Genomic DNA, 19,450 nt, shown 5'->3' on the forward strand with positions numbered 1-19,450 from the left:
ACATGAGATTTACATGTTGGACATCTAATCAAACGTTATAAATGCTGTGTGATATTGAATTGTCTTCGTACTTTATTACATTCAGACAAAAATTTGGCTATCAAAAATATGTGCTTGTCATTTCAATCGGCCATAAGCATATTGAATAAACGAACAGTTTCTATTTGATTCAGTCTAAGTGTGTTACACAATGGGCACTGCATAAACAAATGGTACTCATCATCTACAATAAAGACATTTCGCATTAGACAAAATTTACAATATCTATGATTATGCGGTATGTTCAAGTGTCGGCCTTTCTCAATCATGAGAACGTGTCCGGAACATCGGAAATTTGAAAGACATCTTTTTAATGCGTAAGGCAACTCAATTGACAGATATCGTTCAACATTAAGTAATGTTTTGTATTCCCGATAATATTTCGCCTTATGAGAACTTGGTATTGTAAATAGCTTGTAGGAGCTCCTGTTAATGTATTATACCAGTTTTCCTCAGATGAGCGATCTAGGGCCATCTTGTTTTTTTAGCTATGGTCCTGAAATTTGGCCCATTTGTACTTCAGGATATAGCTAGCCATAGTCTGATAGAATTTAAGTTGATGTAGCAAGGTTAGTCAGGTGAGCATTAATTTCCTAATCAATAATGCTGTAGTTATATTTATACAAGCGGCATCATAGAAAAACCAGGCTTGATGCATGTGTGAACATTATTTTCCCATATTAATCTGTGCAGTCCGCACAGGCTTATCACTGTGACACTTTTAAAGATTTTAAAGGGTTTTTAAAGATTTTGTTTATTAAAGGAAGGCCCTTATAAGTAATAACCCAGTATAGGTGAAAAGTGTTGTCCCTAATCCGTCTGTGTGGAATGCACCCCAATCTAATCTGGGGCGATGCTGTACTCTCTTGCATGTTTTCCCAGTGTGGACTGCACAATCTAATGTGTGGCAATAGTGCAGGGGTTCCGCTGGCCCCAAAAAAGTTGTGTTCACTTTTTTGGTTAGCTGTGTTGTTTATCAAGTTGAAAAAAATGTTATTTATAAACAAATAAAGCTTATTAAGACTTATGAAGGTATGACTTATGAAGGTACTTATTGTTTTTTTATGAAATCACATACTTTTTAAAGTGATAATATAGTCAATGACATTAATGCAGTAAGGTTTCTTAAAATGATTGTTCTTATTAATAAGGTGGAATAACCAACAGTTTTCACGTTGGCGACAACTTTTTTTGGGCCAGTGAAACCCCTGGTGAATACTGTACTCTCTTGCATGTTTTCCCAGTGTGGACTGCACAATCTAATCTGGGGCCATACTGTACTCTCTTGCATGTTTTCCCAGTGTGGACTGCACAATCTAATGCAGGGCAATACTGTACTCTCTTGCATGTTTTCCCAGTGTAGACTGCACAATCTAATCTGGGGCCATACTGTACTCTCTTGCACGTTTTCCCATTGCGGACTGCACAATCTAATCTGGGGCCATACTGTACTCTCTTGCATGTTTTCCCAGTGTGGACTGCACAATCTAATGCAGGGCAATACTGTACTCTCTTGCATGTTTTCCCAGTGTAGACTGCACAATCTAATCTGGGGCCATACTGTACTCTCTTGCATGTTTTCCCAGTGTGGACTGCACAATCTAATGCAGGGCAATACTGTACTCTCTTGCATGTTTTCCCAGTGTAGACTGCACAATCTAATCTGGGGCCATACTGTACTCTCTTGCATGTTTTCCCAGTGTGGACTGCACAATCTAATCTGGGGCCATACTGTACTGTCTTGCATGTTTTCCCAGTGTGGACTGCACAATCTAATGCAGGGCAATACTGTACTCTCTTGCATGTTTTCCCAGTGTGGACTGCACAATCTAATCTGGTGCAATACTGTACTCTCTTGCATGTTTTCCCAGTGTGGACTGCACAATCTAATGCAGGGCAATACTGTACTCTCTTGCATGTTTTCCCAGTGTAGACTGCACAATCTAATCTGGGGCCATACTGTACTCTCTTGCATGTTTTCCCAGTGTGGACTGCACAATCTAATGCAGGGCAATACTGTACTCTCTTGCATGTTTTCCCAGTGTAGACTGCACAATCTAATCTGGGGCCATACTGTACTCTCTTGCATGTTTTCCCAGTGTGGACTGCACAATCTAATGCAGGGCAATACTGTACTCTCTTGCATGTTTTCCCAGTGTAGACTGCACAATCTAATCTGCGGCCATACTGTACTCTCTTGCATGTTTTCCCAGTGTGGACTGCACAATCTAATCTGGGGCCATACTGTACTCTCTTGCATGTTTTCCCAGTGTGGACTGCACAATCTAATGCAGGGCAATACTGTACTCTCTTGCATGTTTTCCCAGTGTGGACTGCACAATCTAATCTGGTGCAATACTGTACTCTCTTGCATGTTTTCCCAGTGTGGACTGCACAATCTAATCTGGGGCAATACTGTACTCTCTTGCATGTTTTCCCAGTGTAGACTGCACAATCTAATGTGGGGCAATACTGTACTCTCTTGCATGTTTTCCCAGTGTGGACTGCACAATCTAATCTGGTGCAATACTGTACGCTCTTGCATGTTTTCCTAGTGTAGACTGCACAATCTAATCTGGTGCAATACTGTACGCTCTTGCTTGTTTTCCCATTGCGGACTGCACAATCTAATGTGGGGCAATACTGTACTCTATTGCATGTTTTCCCAGTGTGGACTGCACAATCTAATGTGGGGCAATACTGTACTCTCTTGCATGTTTTCCTAGTGTGGACTGCACAATCAAATGTGGGGCAATACTGTACGCTCTTGCTTGTTTTCCCAGTGTGGACTGCACAATCTAATGTGGGGCAATACTGTACGCTCTTGCATGTTTTCCCAGTGTGGAATGCACACTCTAATGTGGGGCAATATTGTTTTTACGCTCTTGCATGTTTTCCCAGTGTGGACTGCACAATCTAATGTGAGGCAATACTGTACGCTCTTGCATGTTTTCCCAGTGTGGAATGCACAATCTAATGTGGGGCAATACTGTACTCTCTTGCATGTTTTTCCAGTGTGGACTGCACAATCTAATGTGGGGCAATACTGTACGCTCTTGCTTGTTTTCCCAGAGCGCGGCTCATATAGTTTGGATGAAAATTTATTTTCTCTGAGCGTGGCACATAAAATTTAGACATAAAAATCTTATTGTCTTTGAACTCTTCAGACACAAAGCTTGAGCAGAACCAGATGGCAGGGTACCTGACGTTGCTAGGAAACATGGTCAATCAGCAGACGTTTGTTCAGACAAACGGAGCGGCGTTGATAGGCGAGCTTCTACAGAAGATAATGATTGGTTAAAGGCCTTGTTTTGGGAAAACTGGGCTTAATGCATGTGCGTAAATTGTCATCCTAGATTTGCCAATGCAGGCTGATCACGGACGACACTTTCCGCATTAACTGGATTTTTGTTTTAAAAACAATTCATATAAATGAAAAATTTCCTTACAATTTCAAAGTGTCATCCCTAATTAGCCTGCTCAGGCTTATCTTGGATGACACTTTAGGCACATTCATTAAGCCCAGTTTTCCCAGAATGAAGCTCATTTGATTTATAGTGTATAGCAAGAGAGACAACTCCTCCTTCATGTTTTAAATTATTCACTGGTTGAGTATGAGTGACCTCTCCAAAATAAAAGTTCTTCAAATTCCAAACATATCGAATGGAAAATGATTGTTAAAAGTTTATATTAAGGTCACAATATACTAAAAGATTTCTTTAACAAGTTCAAGCAATAACTTTAACAAAAAACAAAGTCAATGTATTGGGCACAGAGACCCTCATACCTTTCTTAAAGAGCATTCCAAGCCGAATAGATTTAAACAATAAAAATATAGGTCATGTGGTATATGAGGAGGAACTCAACGCAAATCAACGGTCATTGTTTTATGGCCATCTTTTTACCGGTTTCTCTCCAGTTCATGAGGGTTTTCTGCAATCTGTCAAAGTCTCATGTAATCTCCAACCTTAAAGCAAAACAGTGCATTTGCTGAATACAACACTGTTTGTCCTTTCACATGCACACAGAAATATTCAATAATAAAGTCTGGCAAGTGCCCATACAGAGAATTGTGTCTTCAAATAAATGCTGTTTATATTTTCAAAGAGAATAACATTTAAAAAAAAACATTATGTATAATGTAACCTGCATAGAGAGAACATAATAAAACAAAGTAAATAAAAAGCAATTATTTTGTGATTTAATGGTACCATTGCGTACCATTTGAGTTTGTAGTTATACCCCCACAAAGGAAGTTTAGGGGGGGTATATAGGACTGAGCTTGTCTGTCTTTCTGTCGATCGGTCCGTATTCAGTGTCCGCTCTCTAATTCAAGTTGTTGTCATCTGATCTTCACCAAATTTGGTCAGATGTTGTATCTAGATGATGTCTAGGTCAAGTTTGAATATGGGTTTGCCGGGTCAAAAATAGGTCACGGGGTCACTTAGCGCATTTTAAACATTCAGCATGGTGTCCGCTCTCTAATTCAAGTAGTTTTCATCCGAGCTTTACCAAACTTGGTCAGAAGTTGTATCTTAATGATGTCTAGGCCAAGTTTAAACATGGGCGATGCTGGGTCAAAAACTAAGTCACAGGGTCACTTAGTGCGTTTTAAACACTGAGCATGGTGTTCGCTGTTTTTTGTGAAGACAACATGCAAAATATTCTGTGTCAATGCGGCATGGGGGGGATATTCGTCATGTCTGTGACAAAGGTCTAGTTTATACAAGGTGATTGCATTTTCAGTGTTCCTTAGCCCTTGCATTGGTGATCAAATATTGAACCTTTGTCAACTTTGTTAAAGTCGATTTAACAGCTTTTGAAATAATCCAATCGAAAAGTTCAGTTAAGTGTTGCAATGTATGTTTATGTGGTCTTCATTTTATCTTAAGAATAGTTAGACAATAAAGGCTCCTGTTTTTGAAAATCTTAAATTTTCTACACAACTTATATGATGATTTGACATCATGTCATATTAGATTTTATGTTATCATGTCTACTGAGAAATAATTGAAATTATTTTAATTCGTTTAGTTGATGTCTCAAAACCTCCATAACAAATAAATAAGCCGTGCTCTGTGAAAAGAAGGTTAAATGCATGTGCGTAAAGTGTTGTCCCATATTAGCCTGTGCAGTTTGCACAGGATAATCAGGGCAGACACTTTTCTTCTTCGACACGTTTGCAGACTGCACAGGCTAATCAGGGACGGCATTTTACTAACATGCGTTAAACCTCCTTTTCACATAGCATGGCCCAAATGTTTATTTTGCATAGTAAGCTACCTGTGCTAGTCTTATTTGACCGAACTAAGTAACAGCTACAATCACAATCTGTACAATACATGTATACCAGTATTATATGTATAATTGTCAATTCCTAACCACAAGGTCTACAATACATATATGAATTTCTGTAAGTATTCTGATTTAACAGTTTAAACGGAAAGTGTCATCCCCGATTAGCCTGTTCGGACTCCATTGCTAATCTGGGATAACACTTTAGGCACATGCATTAAACCCTGTTTTCCCAGAGCAAGGCTCATATAGTTTGTGCACAGGAAGTAATTTCTTTAAAAAAACAACAACAACAACAGTTTAAGTGGGAAGTGTCATCCCTGATTAGCCTGTTTGGACTTCACTAAGTCTTGCTAATCTGGGATAACACTTTAGGCACATGCATTAAACCCTGTTTTCCCAGAGCAAGGCTCATATGTAAAAGAATAGTAAATACGTGTAACTGGGTGAATTAAACACATATTGCAAATGAACGAGTTTTTATTATTGATTCAATTGAACATTGTTTACATTAAAAACAAAGTGTATATCTCCCACGCTTTCTTTTCACAATGCGACAATTATTAAAGCTTAGTCCCATATCATTTCAGTGAAGCGTCTGCTAGCTGTGACAATCAAATGCATTTGTCTGCGCCTGCCCCTGTCAGCTCATAACAAATCCTCAGGACTGGGGCACGGTCTTTGATGGCACAAGGGACCAGAAGCAGTTGAGTCCATCTCTGTTGGAGTCACGAGATCGTTCCAGACCTGCCAACCAATGCACAGATGATTAGACAATATCAGCGGACTGAATGGACATATCATTTACACATTAAATTTGGGCTTTAGGAATTAGGAACACTTTAAAGTTTAAGAATCAGTAACTTTGATTTTATTTATAACCAGTTTGGTCTTAACTTAAAATCAGTTTATAATATTAAATGTGAAAAAAAAAATTAAAAAAAAATAAAATAAAGACACTTATTTGTTAGTTATAACTTGTTCGAAATTGAATTAATAGAGAGAGAAGCATGTTTTATGGAAAAAACTTGTAATAAATGTTTTTCCTCAAAAATATTTATTTATATATATATTTTATTTTTTATTTTATTTCTTTCATTCCACTGTTTGCCCATTGTTATATAAAAAATACAAGTTTTTACATTGGTTTTTTATGCACACCAAAGTAATATTACTACCGGTATGTGGTTACATAGAACAATAATTTTTAATTGATTTCGTTTCAATAGTCTATCTGTATATCCACCATGTTACCCTGCAGCTTTTCCAGTTTTTCAGACTTTAGGGGCCTGTTTTGAATAAAACTTTGGACTGGACCACCATTTTATGTCACATACCTTCATTCACAAAGCTGTTCACACAAGCCCTGCATCCATGGCCGAGGCATAAAAAGCAGAGTTGCTATAAGCCAACAAGGTCTGAGGCCAGTCGTGTTCTAGGATTCTTCCATCGCTTAGAACTAGGATTCTGAAAATATATAAAACATGACTGCAATATATTATTCTAGGAAATTTCCATTGCGAAGAGTGAACTAAGCTGCACCTAACATATGTTTGACCTTTGACCTCTAATTTTGACCTTGACTTAAGCAATGGCACAGTTCTTGAATATGACACACATTCTCCATATGGAGAACATTCTATGGTACATTTTTTATTTTTAAATTGCTGATGAAGTTACAGTACCGACAAGCAGAATATTGCCATATAAGACATATGACCAATATATCAGTGATTTAAAAATGGTAATCTAATGTTTCAAACAGAGAAAAAGAACAATAAAGATTAACATCATTTCAACTGTGAAATGATGTCATTATTTTACAGAAAAAGTATCTGCATTTTTTTAACATAACAGGCGTTATGCAGAGTGCACAGGCTAATCTGTGACAAAACTTTACTTACATGAATTAAGCCCCATTTTCCCAGACCACGGCCCGAATTTACTTGTTTGCACTGTATAGTATTAGTCTGTTGTTCATCCAAATGCTTTCTATCTTGCAGTAAAAAATTTAAACGGTCTTTCCCAACATCACCAAACATCTGTGAAGGATTTCGAAAACATACTCTAAAGGCTTCAAAGAAGAAACTATGTGAGCCACGTTTTCGGTAAAGGGGGCTTAACACCTATGCCCAAAGGGTGGTCCCACATTAGCCAGTGCAGTCCCAACAGGCTAATCTGGGACAAAGCTTTACACCTAGACAGGAATTTTATTAAGAAGAGACATCCTTAAAACAAAAAATGACATAAAAGGTACAGTCCTTGACAATCATGTGGGAACTGCACAGGCTAATCTGAGATAACACTTAATGCAAACGTATTAAGCCCAGTTTTCCCAGAACACTGCTATATGCATACCTCCTGCGTAGCAGTTTGTCAGTCAAAGAGTTCTCCTCAAAATGATCATTGTCTGACTGAATTGACACCAGTTTATGGAGAATGTCTTTCTTCAAAACTACATCTGGAAAAAATGTAATTGGTTTTTAAATCTGAACAATTCCTTTTTTTTTAAATCTGAAATATGGAAAAATAAAATGCGTCACATTCTGGGAAAACAGGATTATGCATGTGCTGAAAGTGTAATCCCAGATTAGCCTGTGCAGTCTGCATCAGGGATGACACCATCTGCCTAGACTGGATTTTCATTTAGAAGAAACTTCCTTTATACATCAAATTCCACGAAAGTGCAAGTGGTGTCCCTGATTAGCCTGTGCGGACTGCACAGTCCCTTCTGAGACAAAACTTTAGGCACATAGATTAAGCCCCATTTTCACAGAGTGTTGCTATTTATGTGTATTTCTGTGTGTGGAAAAGCCTGGATCTGTTGTTTTCTTTGTCTAAAAACAAAATGTGTAAAGGTGAGAAAAAAACATGGTAGCCCCCCACAACACAGAAAAAGGACGATAACAGCATTTTTTTCCCTTGTTTATAAAGTATCCATATAATATACTTTCCCAATCGAGGAAAAGCTACAAAATTCACAGGTGCTGTCTGAAAAAAATCCCAATAGTAAGGATTGTTTTTGTCTATTTCGTTCCAAAAGTGCATTATCTGAATATATTGTGTATTTCCAGCCAACAAACATGTAAATGAATATTTGAATTAATTAACGCAACAACTTATACTAAGCATTTGAAAAGACCAATAATTTCCAATCAGAAGATTTAACTACGCAAATTTTCCCAATTTCATGGTCATTCGCGCTTAATTAGCTCACCTGAGCGATAGCTCAGGGTGAGCTATTGTGATCACTCAGCGTCCGTCGTCTGTCCGTCCGTCCGTCTGTCTGTAAACAATTTGTAAACATCTTCTCCTACTAAACCATTGAGCCAATTTCAACTAAATTTCATGTGGAGCATCCCTAGGTCATGGGACAAAAAAAAAAAAAAAAAATTTGATCACATGACCAAGATGGCCGCCATGACCATATATGGTAAAAACCTTAAACAATCTTCTTGTCAGAAACCGCTCATCAGATTTTCAAAAAATTTCACAGGGATGACCTTTGAAGGCTCCCCTGCAAAAGTTGTTCAAAGAAATTTGATTCGTCAAAAACCATGGCCGCAGGAGCTCGTTGAACTTTGCATGTTTATTCGTTTTTGCCTATTTTGTGAAAACTTTCAAAAATCTTCCACATTTTTCATGCAATCTGTATGAAATTTGGTCAGAATGTTTATCTTGAAGAAATCTGGGTTGGGATTGTATTTGGGTCATCTGGGGTCAAAAACTAGATCACTAGGTCAAATAATAGAAAAACCTTGTGTAGACAATAGAGGTTACATTTTACATCCAATCTTTATGAAATTTGGTCAGAATGTTTGTCTTGATGAAATCTGGGTTGGAATTGTATATGGGTCATCTGGGGTCAAAAACTAGATCACAAGGTCAAATAATAGAAAAACCTTTAACAGCATAATTAATTGTTTTTCACTAAGTGTATTATAATAATTTAAAAATCAGATTAAAGAGAATAAAATATTCTTTATTATGGTTTTTATTTTATGAAAATCCATTAAGGATAAGTGTTATTAATCGTTGCTTAATTATTGAACAATGCGAAATATCGGTATTGATTTTTTCCTGACATGCAGTCCCAGATATTAACCGCTTTCAGCTGCAGACTGTGCTTCAATACATCGCTGTGTTATTGAGCTGAAAAATTGATAGCAGTCGGCATACACACCGGTCATCGAGACAAATTACTGATCTGAAAACAAATTGTACATCGTAGCGGCTTAAATAAACAATTACATCTGATTAAAGATTAAAGATTGCTGCCGATTTAAATCAATTTGAGTACTTTTTGCATATATTTAATGCCGAATGGGAAGCTGTGTTTAGACTCAAGTTGACAAAAATGGCAACGAGATAATTGCCTGTTGGATATAAGGTGAAAGATCTTGAAGGTGCATAAAATAAGTGGCGCTGGGAATGGTTACACGAGAAAGACTACGCTGTAGTCTACGGGCGGGGAGTGAACTGGTTGAGAAAAGTGGAAGCTTGTGGAAAAGCGATTTGAGAAGTTTGTAAGAAAACCCTAAATTATCAGTCTTGTGGGAAGAAGGCATTTCGTCTCCACGCAGAGGACCCTAATCACATAAAGAATATAAGAACCATCAAGACCAACCAGGTAGGGTTTTTATTTTTTTTAAACTAACACCCCGAATTTGGTCGTATTTTCTGTTGCTAAAGTTTATTGTTTAGTTTTTTTTGCATCAAAAATCGACAAGATAGATCTAGCAAATTTGCCATTTTTCTTTATTAATAACGTTTGATTCATTGATTGTGAGCTTTTAAAATATTTTGACCTTTGAATAAAGCATAAAACAGGAAAAGAATTTTAACAGTAATTGAAAATACGATCAAATACGCCATTTTTGCTGACTGGGACAGGTCTTTTTTAGTTAAATAAAATGTTTTATTGTCCCCAACATATGAGCCCAGCAGCAAGAAATGTTTTTTTTACATTTTGTAAAACAAATATGGGCAACCTACCGTAACCCAAATTCGACGATGTTCTATTTTTATCGATTAAATGGATGATTATTGTCTTGGAATCATTTCAAAGTAATACAGCCGAGTTTAAAATTATTATTTTGTGCTATTTAACATTTCATTATTTCTTTAATTATTTGCTAAATATTGCTTCATGTAACCATTACATCGTCGAATTTGGGTCACACCGGGATACAATTATTTAGCATTCAAACAAAACGATTGGGATAAAAACTAGGGGAACCCATGCTGAAATTTTCAATTTTAACTGTTGAGCAGAAGCCACCATACCCAATTTTCTTGGGTGAATGTGGAGGCTTCTGGAAGCATGATTCTGTGAATATAAATGGTGACAAGCATTTGATTCTGCATTTATTAAACATGTATTATTGACTTTTTAAAGTATGTGTGAAAAATATAATAACTTGTTAAGACTGTTACAGGTTTGACTGGTTTCTTCAAAAGCAACACCTGCAGTCGAGTCCATGCCAGACAGTGGGTGCATGTGAATGAATTGCCTTTTGACTAACTTTTGTGTGTTTCTTATCAAATACATGAAGATTTTCAAATATATGTGTATGTTGTTTTTTTTAAGAAAATAGAATCACCAGAACAGGTACAGGCACCCTTTTAATGCGTCCAATCCAGGAGCTTCCGGGGGCCTCCGGCCCCCTTGTCCCCTGGACCCACTGAGGGCCCTGCGGCCCCCTGGCCCGCAGCTTTAAGTTCAGGATTTTCAAAATATCGAACTTTGACCCCTGCAAATGCTTTGCTAAAACTTTGGCTACAGTTTCTAAAATTTGGCTACACAAAATTCCATTTGGCTAAAAAGTTGGCTACATAAATTTTTGGGCCAGGGGAGCCCTGTTTGGATTGTATTTGGGTCATCTGGGGTCAGCAACTAGGCACTAGGTCAAATAATAGATAAACCTTGTGTAGACTATAGAGGTCACAGTTTTTATCAGACCTTAATGAAATAGAGTCAGAATGTTTGTCTTGTTAAAATCTGGGTTGGGATTGAATTTGGGTCATCTAGGGTCAAACACTAGGTCAGATTTAAAAAAAAACTTTTGTAGACAGTAGAGGTCACAGTCATTAAATCTTTATGAAATTTGACCAGAATATTAATCTTGATGAAATCTGGGTTAGGATTGTATTAGGGTCATCTGGGGTCAAAAACTAGGTTACCAGGTCAAATCATAGAAAAACTTTGTGAAGACAATAGAGGTCATAGTTTTCATATGATCTTAATGAAATATGGTCAGAATGTTTATCTTGATAATATCTGATTTTGGATCGTATATGGGTCATCTGGGGTCAAAAATTAAGTCACCGGGCCAATTCTAGTAAAACCTTGTGTAGATGAAAGAGGTCACAGTTTTCATCACGTCTTAATGAAATTTTGTCAGAATGTATTAATTAACGAAATTTGGCTTGGGCTTGTATATGGGTCTAATAAAATTTAAGTTTATGAAGCAAGGTTAGTCAGGTGAGCGATTCAGGGCCATCATGGCTCTTTTGTTTTCCAATTGGTATGGTACGGGTTCTTTTCCCAATTGGGCAAAAAAATTCCACTGACTCTTTGCGAAAAATTACCTTTCAGCTAAGGATATTAACATGAATTTGCATTGTAAATAAATGAACATTTTTCCTGATGTATGTACAATATAGAGACAGGCAGACTGACAGTATTAAAGGTGCCTCCCCACCTTGCTGGGAAAAAAAGCAATTAAAGACAACTCATGCTGTATCTCTACTTCTAATCTTGTCTTTAGTAATAATACAGATTTCTTTCCCTTGATTCACCGCTGGACCAAAGATTTATAGGGAAAATCTTAACTTTAGCTGTATTAAAGTTAAAATGTTAGATCCAGTTTTCTATAAAAAATCTTTTGTGGTCTGCTTGCAAAAGGTTAAAATATTACCAAAAGCAGTAAAACTTACTGCTTTAAAAGATATAAATGTAAAAATACCTTAAAAGAACATAGCCAGATACTTCAGGAATTTCATAAATTTAAGGAATTTCCTTTAGTTTTCCACATAGATTTTTGGGGAATAACCCATTTCCACAGTACAACAAAAAATAACCCACATGTCTTAAAGATACCTTCTTCATCCTCACAACCTGCTGCCTCTAGATCCTCCTAGTGTTCGTTGAGATAAGTCTTCAGGAACTTGGAGAATGCTCCATCGTGACTCAGTAAAGCCTTGTAGGACTGATCCAGTCTCTGATATCTGGCCATTGGTAACCGCGACAATGGTGTTGGTAACAACCTACAACATACTATACGTCACTTGAACGGGCATTTTGGATTTGTAGTTCAAACATGAAATAATATTTATTGGACTGTGAAAAATTAAATTATGTCCCCAACAACACATGTTTTAATAAAATGTATTTTACACTAATTTTTGTAACGCATTTATCAGGTAAATGAACATATACACAAGGAACGTGTCAGGCAATAACGTTAAATTGATTGGCAGAAAAAAACATATAGCAATAAATATATGTACACAATAATATTCACATCAAAACATAGTAAATAGTGCAAGATAATACGACTACAATATATACATATATTTCCTATAGCAAAAATATTCTCTCTGTTTAGGTACTTTGAATATGCAGTTTGTTCTGCAGTTCACAGACATCAGGCCCCTTGTCGCAAAAGGCCCAGTGTTTTTGTCACCATTTTGGGAAAGGGGCGGGTTTCCTTTCAATTGGGATAATATGCCATGATTTGACCAAAAGGTGGGAAATAAGTGTAGTTGTTGTTTTGCTACAAATGCTTCAAAATAAAGAAGTGTTTTCTATATTTACTAAGGTTGAACTTATACAGCTTGATGGAAAGATTTTCATAATTAACAAACTATTTAAACGTAGGTAATGATGGAATTTCAATTACCATTTAAAAGCTTACTGGGTGACCTAGTTTCTAGACGCACCTAACCAATATTTGAAACTCGCTTTAGATATTGTCTGATGAAGATTCCAACCAAGTTTCATCAAGATTCAAACTTGGCCAAGATATTGTCAAGATAAAAATGAACAAGTTTCATCAATACTGAGTCATAAAATGTGGCCTCTAGAGTGGTATAAACAGATTCTTCAGAAATTAAATCCGGTGACCTGTTTTTTGACAGCACACAGACAAAAACATTGTATAGATATTGTCAAGATTAACAGTCTGACCAAGTTTCAACAAGATAAATCAATAAATATGGACTCTGGGGTTGAAACAGGGTTTTCTAAGATTTGACCTGCTGCCCTAGTTTTTGGATGCAAATGAGATTTAAACCCTGCATTCCCTTTGTGGAAAAAAATGTCTGACCAAGTTTCATTAAGATTTAGTAATAATGTTGCCTCTAGAATGGTAACAAAGTTTGATTTGACCCTGTGACCTTATTTTTGGACGTGCATGATCCAGATTCAACTGGCACTATATATTATTTCGATAAACATTCTGACCATGTTTAATCAATATTAAAACATAAATATGGCCTCTAGAGTTATACGTTTTTCTAAGATTCGACCAGGTCACCTCATTATTGGGTGCATTTTACCCATATATAAACTCAGCCTATATATCATCTCCTATATATTGTGTAGCTGAGCACACTATGTCACCTTGAGCACTTCATGATCAGGTTAGATAAAAATCTGAAAATATGTATGCATATATAACACTGGCATTATTTAAAATTGTCAAAATCTCCTCCATGGCCTTACAGGCTGAAACCTAGATCGTTTGAAACATTTACATGTGGATCTCTTCCAAGATTTTTATAAAAACGCCTCTGGCATATTTAAATTACAAAGCATTGTCAACAACGGACGTTATTTCTTGAAACTGACGCAATGTGATAGCAATTATCAAATAATAAAAGCACTGCCACAGGTCTATTATCATACTGGTCTTTGATATATCTTTGGCACAGTTTCAGTGCGTCTTTGACCTTTCTGTTGAAAACAATTAAATCAGTAACAAATATGCCTTTCAAAATGTTATATGCTTCACTTACCATTTACAAAGTTTTAAACGAATCAGTAAACATCAGTCCGCACTAGATGATTTTAAGCTGTTCAAATACCCTCCTTTGTGACAAGAATTTGCGTTCATTTATGAAATGATCCTGATAAAGTATTCATACTTTTACATTAAAACCTAACAGTTAGACAGTTCTTAAAACAATACATATTCACTCTTTTAAAGCTAGTAATGATTTTATATCAAATACATCAATATGAAAAAATATATACAATTCAAAAAATGCGTTCAGTGGGATATAAACTTACGTTTACAAAAACAGCTTACTTCAATGACATTTAAACTACATGTCCCATTGTTTGAAGTGTGCATGTGTAAAGCAGTACTTAATTTAAATTCCATTCATAATGGTCTTCAATATGATCTTATATCTTCTTAAGACTGTCATGTGCACAAAAAAGGGTCACTGGAGACAAGTTTTTAATTATTATAAAAATATATATTTTACTGAGCATTTATAAACAAGAGATGTGTTTGTCAGAAACACAATGCCCCCTACTGCGCCGCTTTTTTTTATCATTTGGCAGGTACAGATAATGTTTACAAGGGAAGTAATATTTTTAAAAGGGATATAATAATTTTTTTTACTTCCCTTGTAGAAATGATCTGTACCTGCCAAATGATAAATATAATATATCTCCCTTTAAAGCTTGTTACTTCCTTTGGAATTGTTTACCTTTGACCTTGAAGGATGACTGTTGACCTTGCCCTTTCATCACTCAAAATGTGAAGCTCCATAAGATACACATGCATGCCAAATATCAAGTTGCTATCGTCAATATTGCAAAAGTTATGGCCAATGTTCAAGTTTTCGGACGGACGCATAGACAGACGGACTGACAGTTCAACTGCTATATGCCACCCTACCGGAGGCATAAAAACGAGACACACAAACTTGATGTGTAAGGTAACCATTTAATCTATTCTTTTGTGAAGCTCATATTATTTGTGAAAATGTATAAATGTATTTACCATTGTTGTCCCTTTAATTAATTAATTTTCATTTAAAATAAGATCATTATTTCGACAGTTTAAAACAAAAGGCTGGACAGCTGGACAAAAGGCTGGACAAATGTTTAATACATCATAATTTTCATTATTCATTACTGTTCAACTTAACAGACCAGTTTGGTAACTAAAGTGAATAAAACCTAGTGTGATTGGCATATCAGATATAACCAATTGTTTTAGACTTGTTAAGGAGCCATTTCTCACCATTCATGCATTCAATTGTTACTTGAAACATAACCAACTCCATTGGATTTTATTACAATACATTTAAGTAATATTTAAAACCAAACGAAGTCATGCCAAAATCGCTCTGGGCAAATTAATTAAGGTTAACTGAATATTAAATTTTGCATAGGTTTTAGTAAACTGGTTGTTATAAGTGGTAAAATGTCTTGCAATATATAACTGAATTTTAGAAGAATGCAAAAATGTAAAGTCATATATAAATATAAGTAGAATAATACATTAAAACACTTACCAAATGCAATATATGACCTCAAATAATTTTGCATAGTTTATTTTGAAGGACATTAGCTGTAATTTTATTTCACACAAATAAATGTTTTTACTGTAACATCCGTTGTGCAATATGTGTATGTTTTTTGGATATTCGAAAAAAGATTTATATCAAATACAGAAAAAATAAGAAAACAATAATATGAAGTCAATACAAACAATTGTGTCCCCAAAATTGCACAATTGTAATCAAACATCACCCCTTTGACAACACAAACCTTTTTATTGCGTGATTGTAACCACAAGGCATGTTCTGCACTATGAGAGGTGGGATGTATTGCATCAAGGCATGTTCTGCATTATGGGTGATGACATGTATTGCATCAAGGCATGTTCTGCATTATGGGTGATGGAATGTATTGCATCAAGGCATGTTCTGCATTATGGGTGATGGAATGTGTTGCATCAAGGCATGTTCTGCATTATGGGAGATGGAATGTATTGCATCAATGCATGTTCTGCATTATGGGTGATGGAATGTATTGCATCAAGACATGTTCTGCATTATGGGAGATTGAATGTGTTGCATCAAGACATGTTCTGCATTATGGGAGAAGGAATGTGTTGCATCAAGGCATGTTCTGCATTATGGGAGATGGAATGTATTGCATCAAGACATGTTCTGCATTATGGGAGGTGGAATGTGTTGCATCAAGACATGTTCTGCATTATGGGAGGTGGAATGTATTGCATCAAGACATGTTCTGCATTATGGGAAGTGGAATGTATTGCATCAAGACATGTTCTGCATTATGGGAGATGGAATGTATTGCATCAAGACATGTTCTGCATTATGGGAGGTGGAATGTATTGCATCAAGACATGTTCTGCATTATGGGAAGTGGAATGTGTTGCATCAAAGCATGTTCTGCATTATGGGAGGTGGAATGTATTGCATCAAGACATGTTCTGCATTATGGGAGGTGGAATGTATTGCATCAAGACATGTTCTGCATTATGGCAGATTAAATGTATTGCATCAAGACATGTTCTGCATTATGGGAGAAGGAATATGTTGCATCAAGACATGTTCTGCATTATGGGAGAAGGAATGTGTTGCATCAAGGCATGTTCTGCATTATGGGAGAAGGAATGTGTTGCATCAAGGCATGTTCTGCATTATGGGAGAAGGAATGTGTTGCATCATGGCATGTTCTGCATTACGGGTAAAGGCATGTGTTGCATCAAGGCATGTTCTGCATTATGGGAGAAGGAATATGTTGCATCAAGACATGTTCTGCATTATGGGAGAAGGAATGTGTTGCATCAAGGCATGTTCTGCATTATGGGAGAAGGAATATGTTGCATCAAGACATGTTCTGCATTATGGGAGAAGGAATGTGTTGCATCAAGGCATGTTCTGCATTACGGGTGATGGACTGACTGTATTGCATCAAGACATGTTCTGCATTATGGGAGATGGAATGTATTGCATCAATAACTGCATATTTCGAAAAGACGAAAATAGAGATTTTTCTAATTGGGAAGACGCCAAAAAAAACAACAGCTATTAAAAAATGAAACAAGAGCACCGCCTATATTTCTTTTTAAAGGTAAAGGGACCTATCTCAATACTTCAATCAAAAAGGAGGGAGGGGTGGAAATGGGGTATAGTTTGGGGGTGTGGTCATTTAATACATGTACATTTTATTCCAAGTTAGAACTAAATTGGAAAAAAAAATGGAGGAGGGGTGAGAATTCTTGGGTGGGATGGTTGGACGGTCTTTCAAAATAAAAATAATAAAAATAATTATTTTTGCTTTTTTAGCCCTGTTTCAAAAAAAATAATTTAGGTGAGGGTCTGGGGATATTGAGAGGGGGCTATAATGTGAGGGTGTTGTAATTTATTAGATGATCTTTCAAAAATAAGAAACAAGAAGGCCTGAAAGGCACAAAGTCGCTCACCTGAGATAACAATATATTATTGGGACAAATCTTCTGACCAATTTTATGAAGATCCGAAAATAAATGGGGTCTCTAGAATGTTAACAAGGTTTTACTATAGCCATACAAGGAAAAAATGCCTCGCCCTCTGACAGCCATGTTTTTCAACCAACCGGCATCATTTTTATACTCGTCCAAGATATATTGGGATGAATCTTCTGACCACGTTTCATGAAGATCAGCCTATAAATGTGGCCTCTAGAGTGTTAACAAGATTTTACTATATTCATATATAGCCATTTTAGGAACAATGCCCCGCCCCTTGGCAGCCATGTTTTTCAAGCAAACGTAACCATTTTCGAAGTCATCCAAGATATCAATAAGAAAAATCTTCTGACCACATTTCATGAAGATTGGACAATAAATGTGGCCTCAAGAGTGTAAACAACGTTTTACAAAAGCCACATTATAGCCTTATAAGGAAAAATGCCCCGCCCCCCTGGTGGCCATGTTTTTAAAGAAACTCACACCATTTTCAAACTCATCCAAGATATCATTCGGACGAATCTTCTGAGCATGTTTCATGAAGATCGGAAAATAAATGTGGCCTCTAGAGTGTTAACAAGGTTTTACTATAACCATATAAGGAAAAATGCATCGCCCCCTGGAGGCCATGTTTTTTTTTTACCAAAGGGCATCATTTTTGAACTCGTCCAAGATATTATTGGTATAAATCTTCTAATCAAGTTTCATGAAGATTGGACAATACATGTGGCCTCTAGAGTGTTAACAAGATTTAACTATATCCAAATATAGCCATATAATGAAAAATGCCCCGCCCTTTGGCAGCCATGTTTTTCAAGCAAAGGTGAACATTTTCAAACTCATCAAAAATATCATTGAGACCAATCTTTTGGCCAAATTTCATGAAGATTGAACAATAAATGTGGCCTCTAGAGAGTTAACAAGGCAAATGTTTACGCCGCACAACGGAAACCGACGACGGACAAAAGGCGATCACAAAAGCTCACCATGAGCACGTTGTGCTCAGGTGAGCTAGAAATGGAAAACAAGAGATGTGTTTGTCAGAAACACAATGCCCCCCTTCTGCGCCGCTTTTATACATGTTTTTTTACCTTTGACCTTGAAGGATGACCTTGACCTTTCACCACTCAAAATGTGCAGCTCCGTGAGATTCATATGCATTCCAAATATCAAGTTGCTATGTGAAGGGTCATAGAAGTTATGAGCATTTTTCGAAACCTAAATGCACAGCCTAAATCGTAAATCCAAAGTGTGACGGAAAGACAGACGGACGGTCGGACAGTCCGATCACTACATGCCCTCCTTCGGGGGCATAAACATATTATTTTTCCTTGGGGGGGGGATTCAGGGGTGGAGCGTGGGGGATGGTTTGGGTGGAGTCTATTGTGGTATGTCAGGTAATTGTTGTTTGTCAAAGTATGAATCAAATCTGATCATAAATAAAGAAGTTATAGCAATTTTAGCAAAATCTAATAATTTGACCTTGAGAGTCAAGGCCATTCAAAGGTCAAGGTCAAATTCAACTTGCCAGGTACAGTAACCTCATGATAGTTTGAAAGTATTTGAAGTTTGAAAGCAAAAGCCTTGATACTTTAGAAGTAAAGAGGATCTAA

The 19,450-nt window shown here is 36.5% G+C and overlaps 1 protein-coding gene and 1 long non-coding RNA gene across 5 annotated transcripts in view; one reads left to right on the forward strand and one right to left on the reverse strand.

Annotated features, from left to right (window-relative positions):
• LOC127847634 (uncharacterized) overlaps window positions 1–6,058 on the forward strand; it is a 28,756-nt gene extending 22,698 nt beyond the window's left edge. For 2 of the 4 annotated variants that reach the window (XM_052379674.1, XM_052379673.1), the window contains 2 exons: window positions 3,207–3,335; window positions 5,925–6,051. In XM_052379674.1, coding sequence (XP_052235634.1) covers window positions 3,207–3,335; window positions 5,925–6,019 — 224 coding nt within the window. In that variant the 3' untranslated portion in view covers window positions 6,020–6,051. Of the gene's footprint in view, window positions 1–3,206; window positions 3,375–5,924 lie in introns of all 4 variants that reach the window. The other 2 variants (XR_008034088.1, XM_052379675.1) reach the window with 2 other exon arrangements.
• Window positions 5,797–12,717, reverse strand: LOC127847636 (uncharacterized). The gene is made up of 4 exons (XR_008034090.1): window positions 12,437–12,717; window positions 7,693–7,789; window positions 6,672–6,801; window positions 5,797–6,081 (listed from the first exon to the last, which is right to left on the reverse strand). It is a non-coding gene; the product is annotated as an uncharacterized LOC127847636 (long non-coding RNA).
• Between the last annotated feature and the right edge of the window lie 6,733 nt (window positions 12,718–19,450).

Source organism: Dreissena polymorpha, chromosome 10, assembly GCF_020536995.1.
Source record: "Dreissena polymorpha isolate Duluth1 chromosome 10, UMN_Dpol_1.0, whole genome shotgun sequence".
Taxonomy (NCBI): Eukaryota; Metazoa; Mollusca; class Bivalvia; order Myida; family Dreissenidae; genus Dreissena; species Dreissena polymorpha.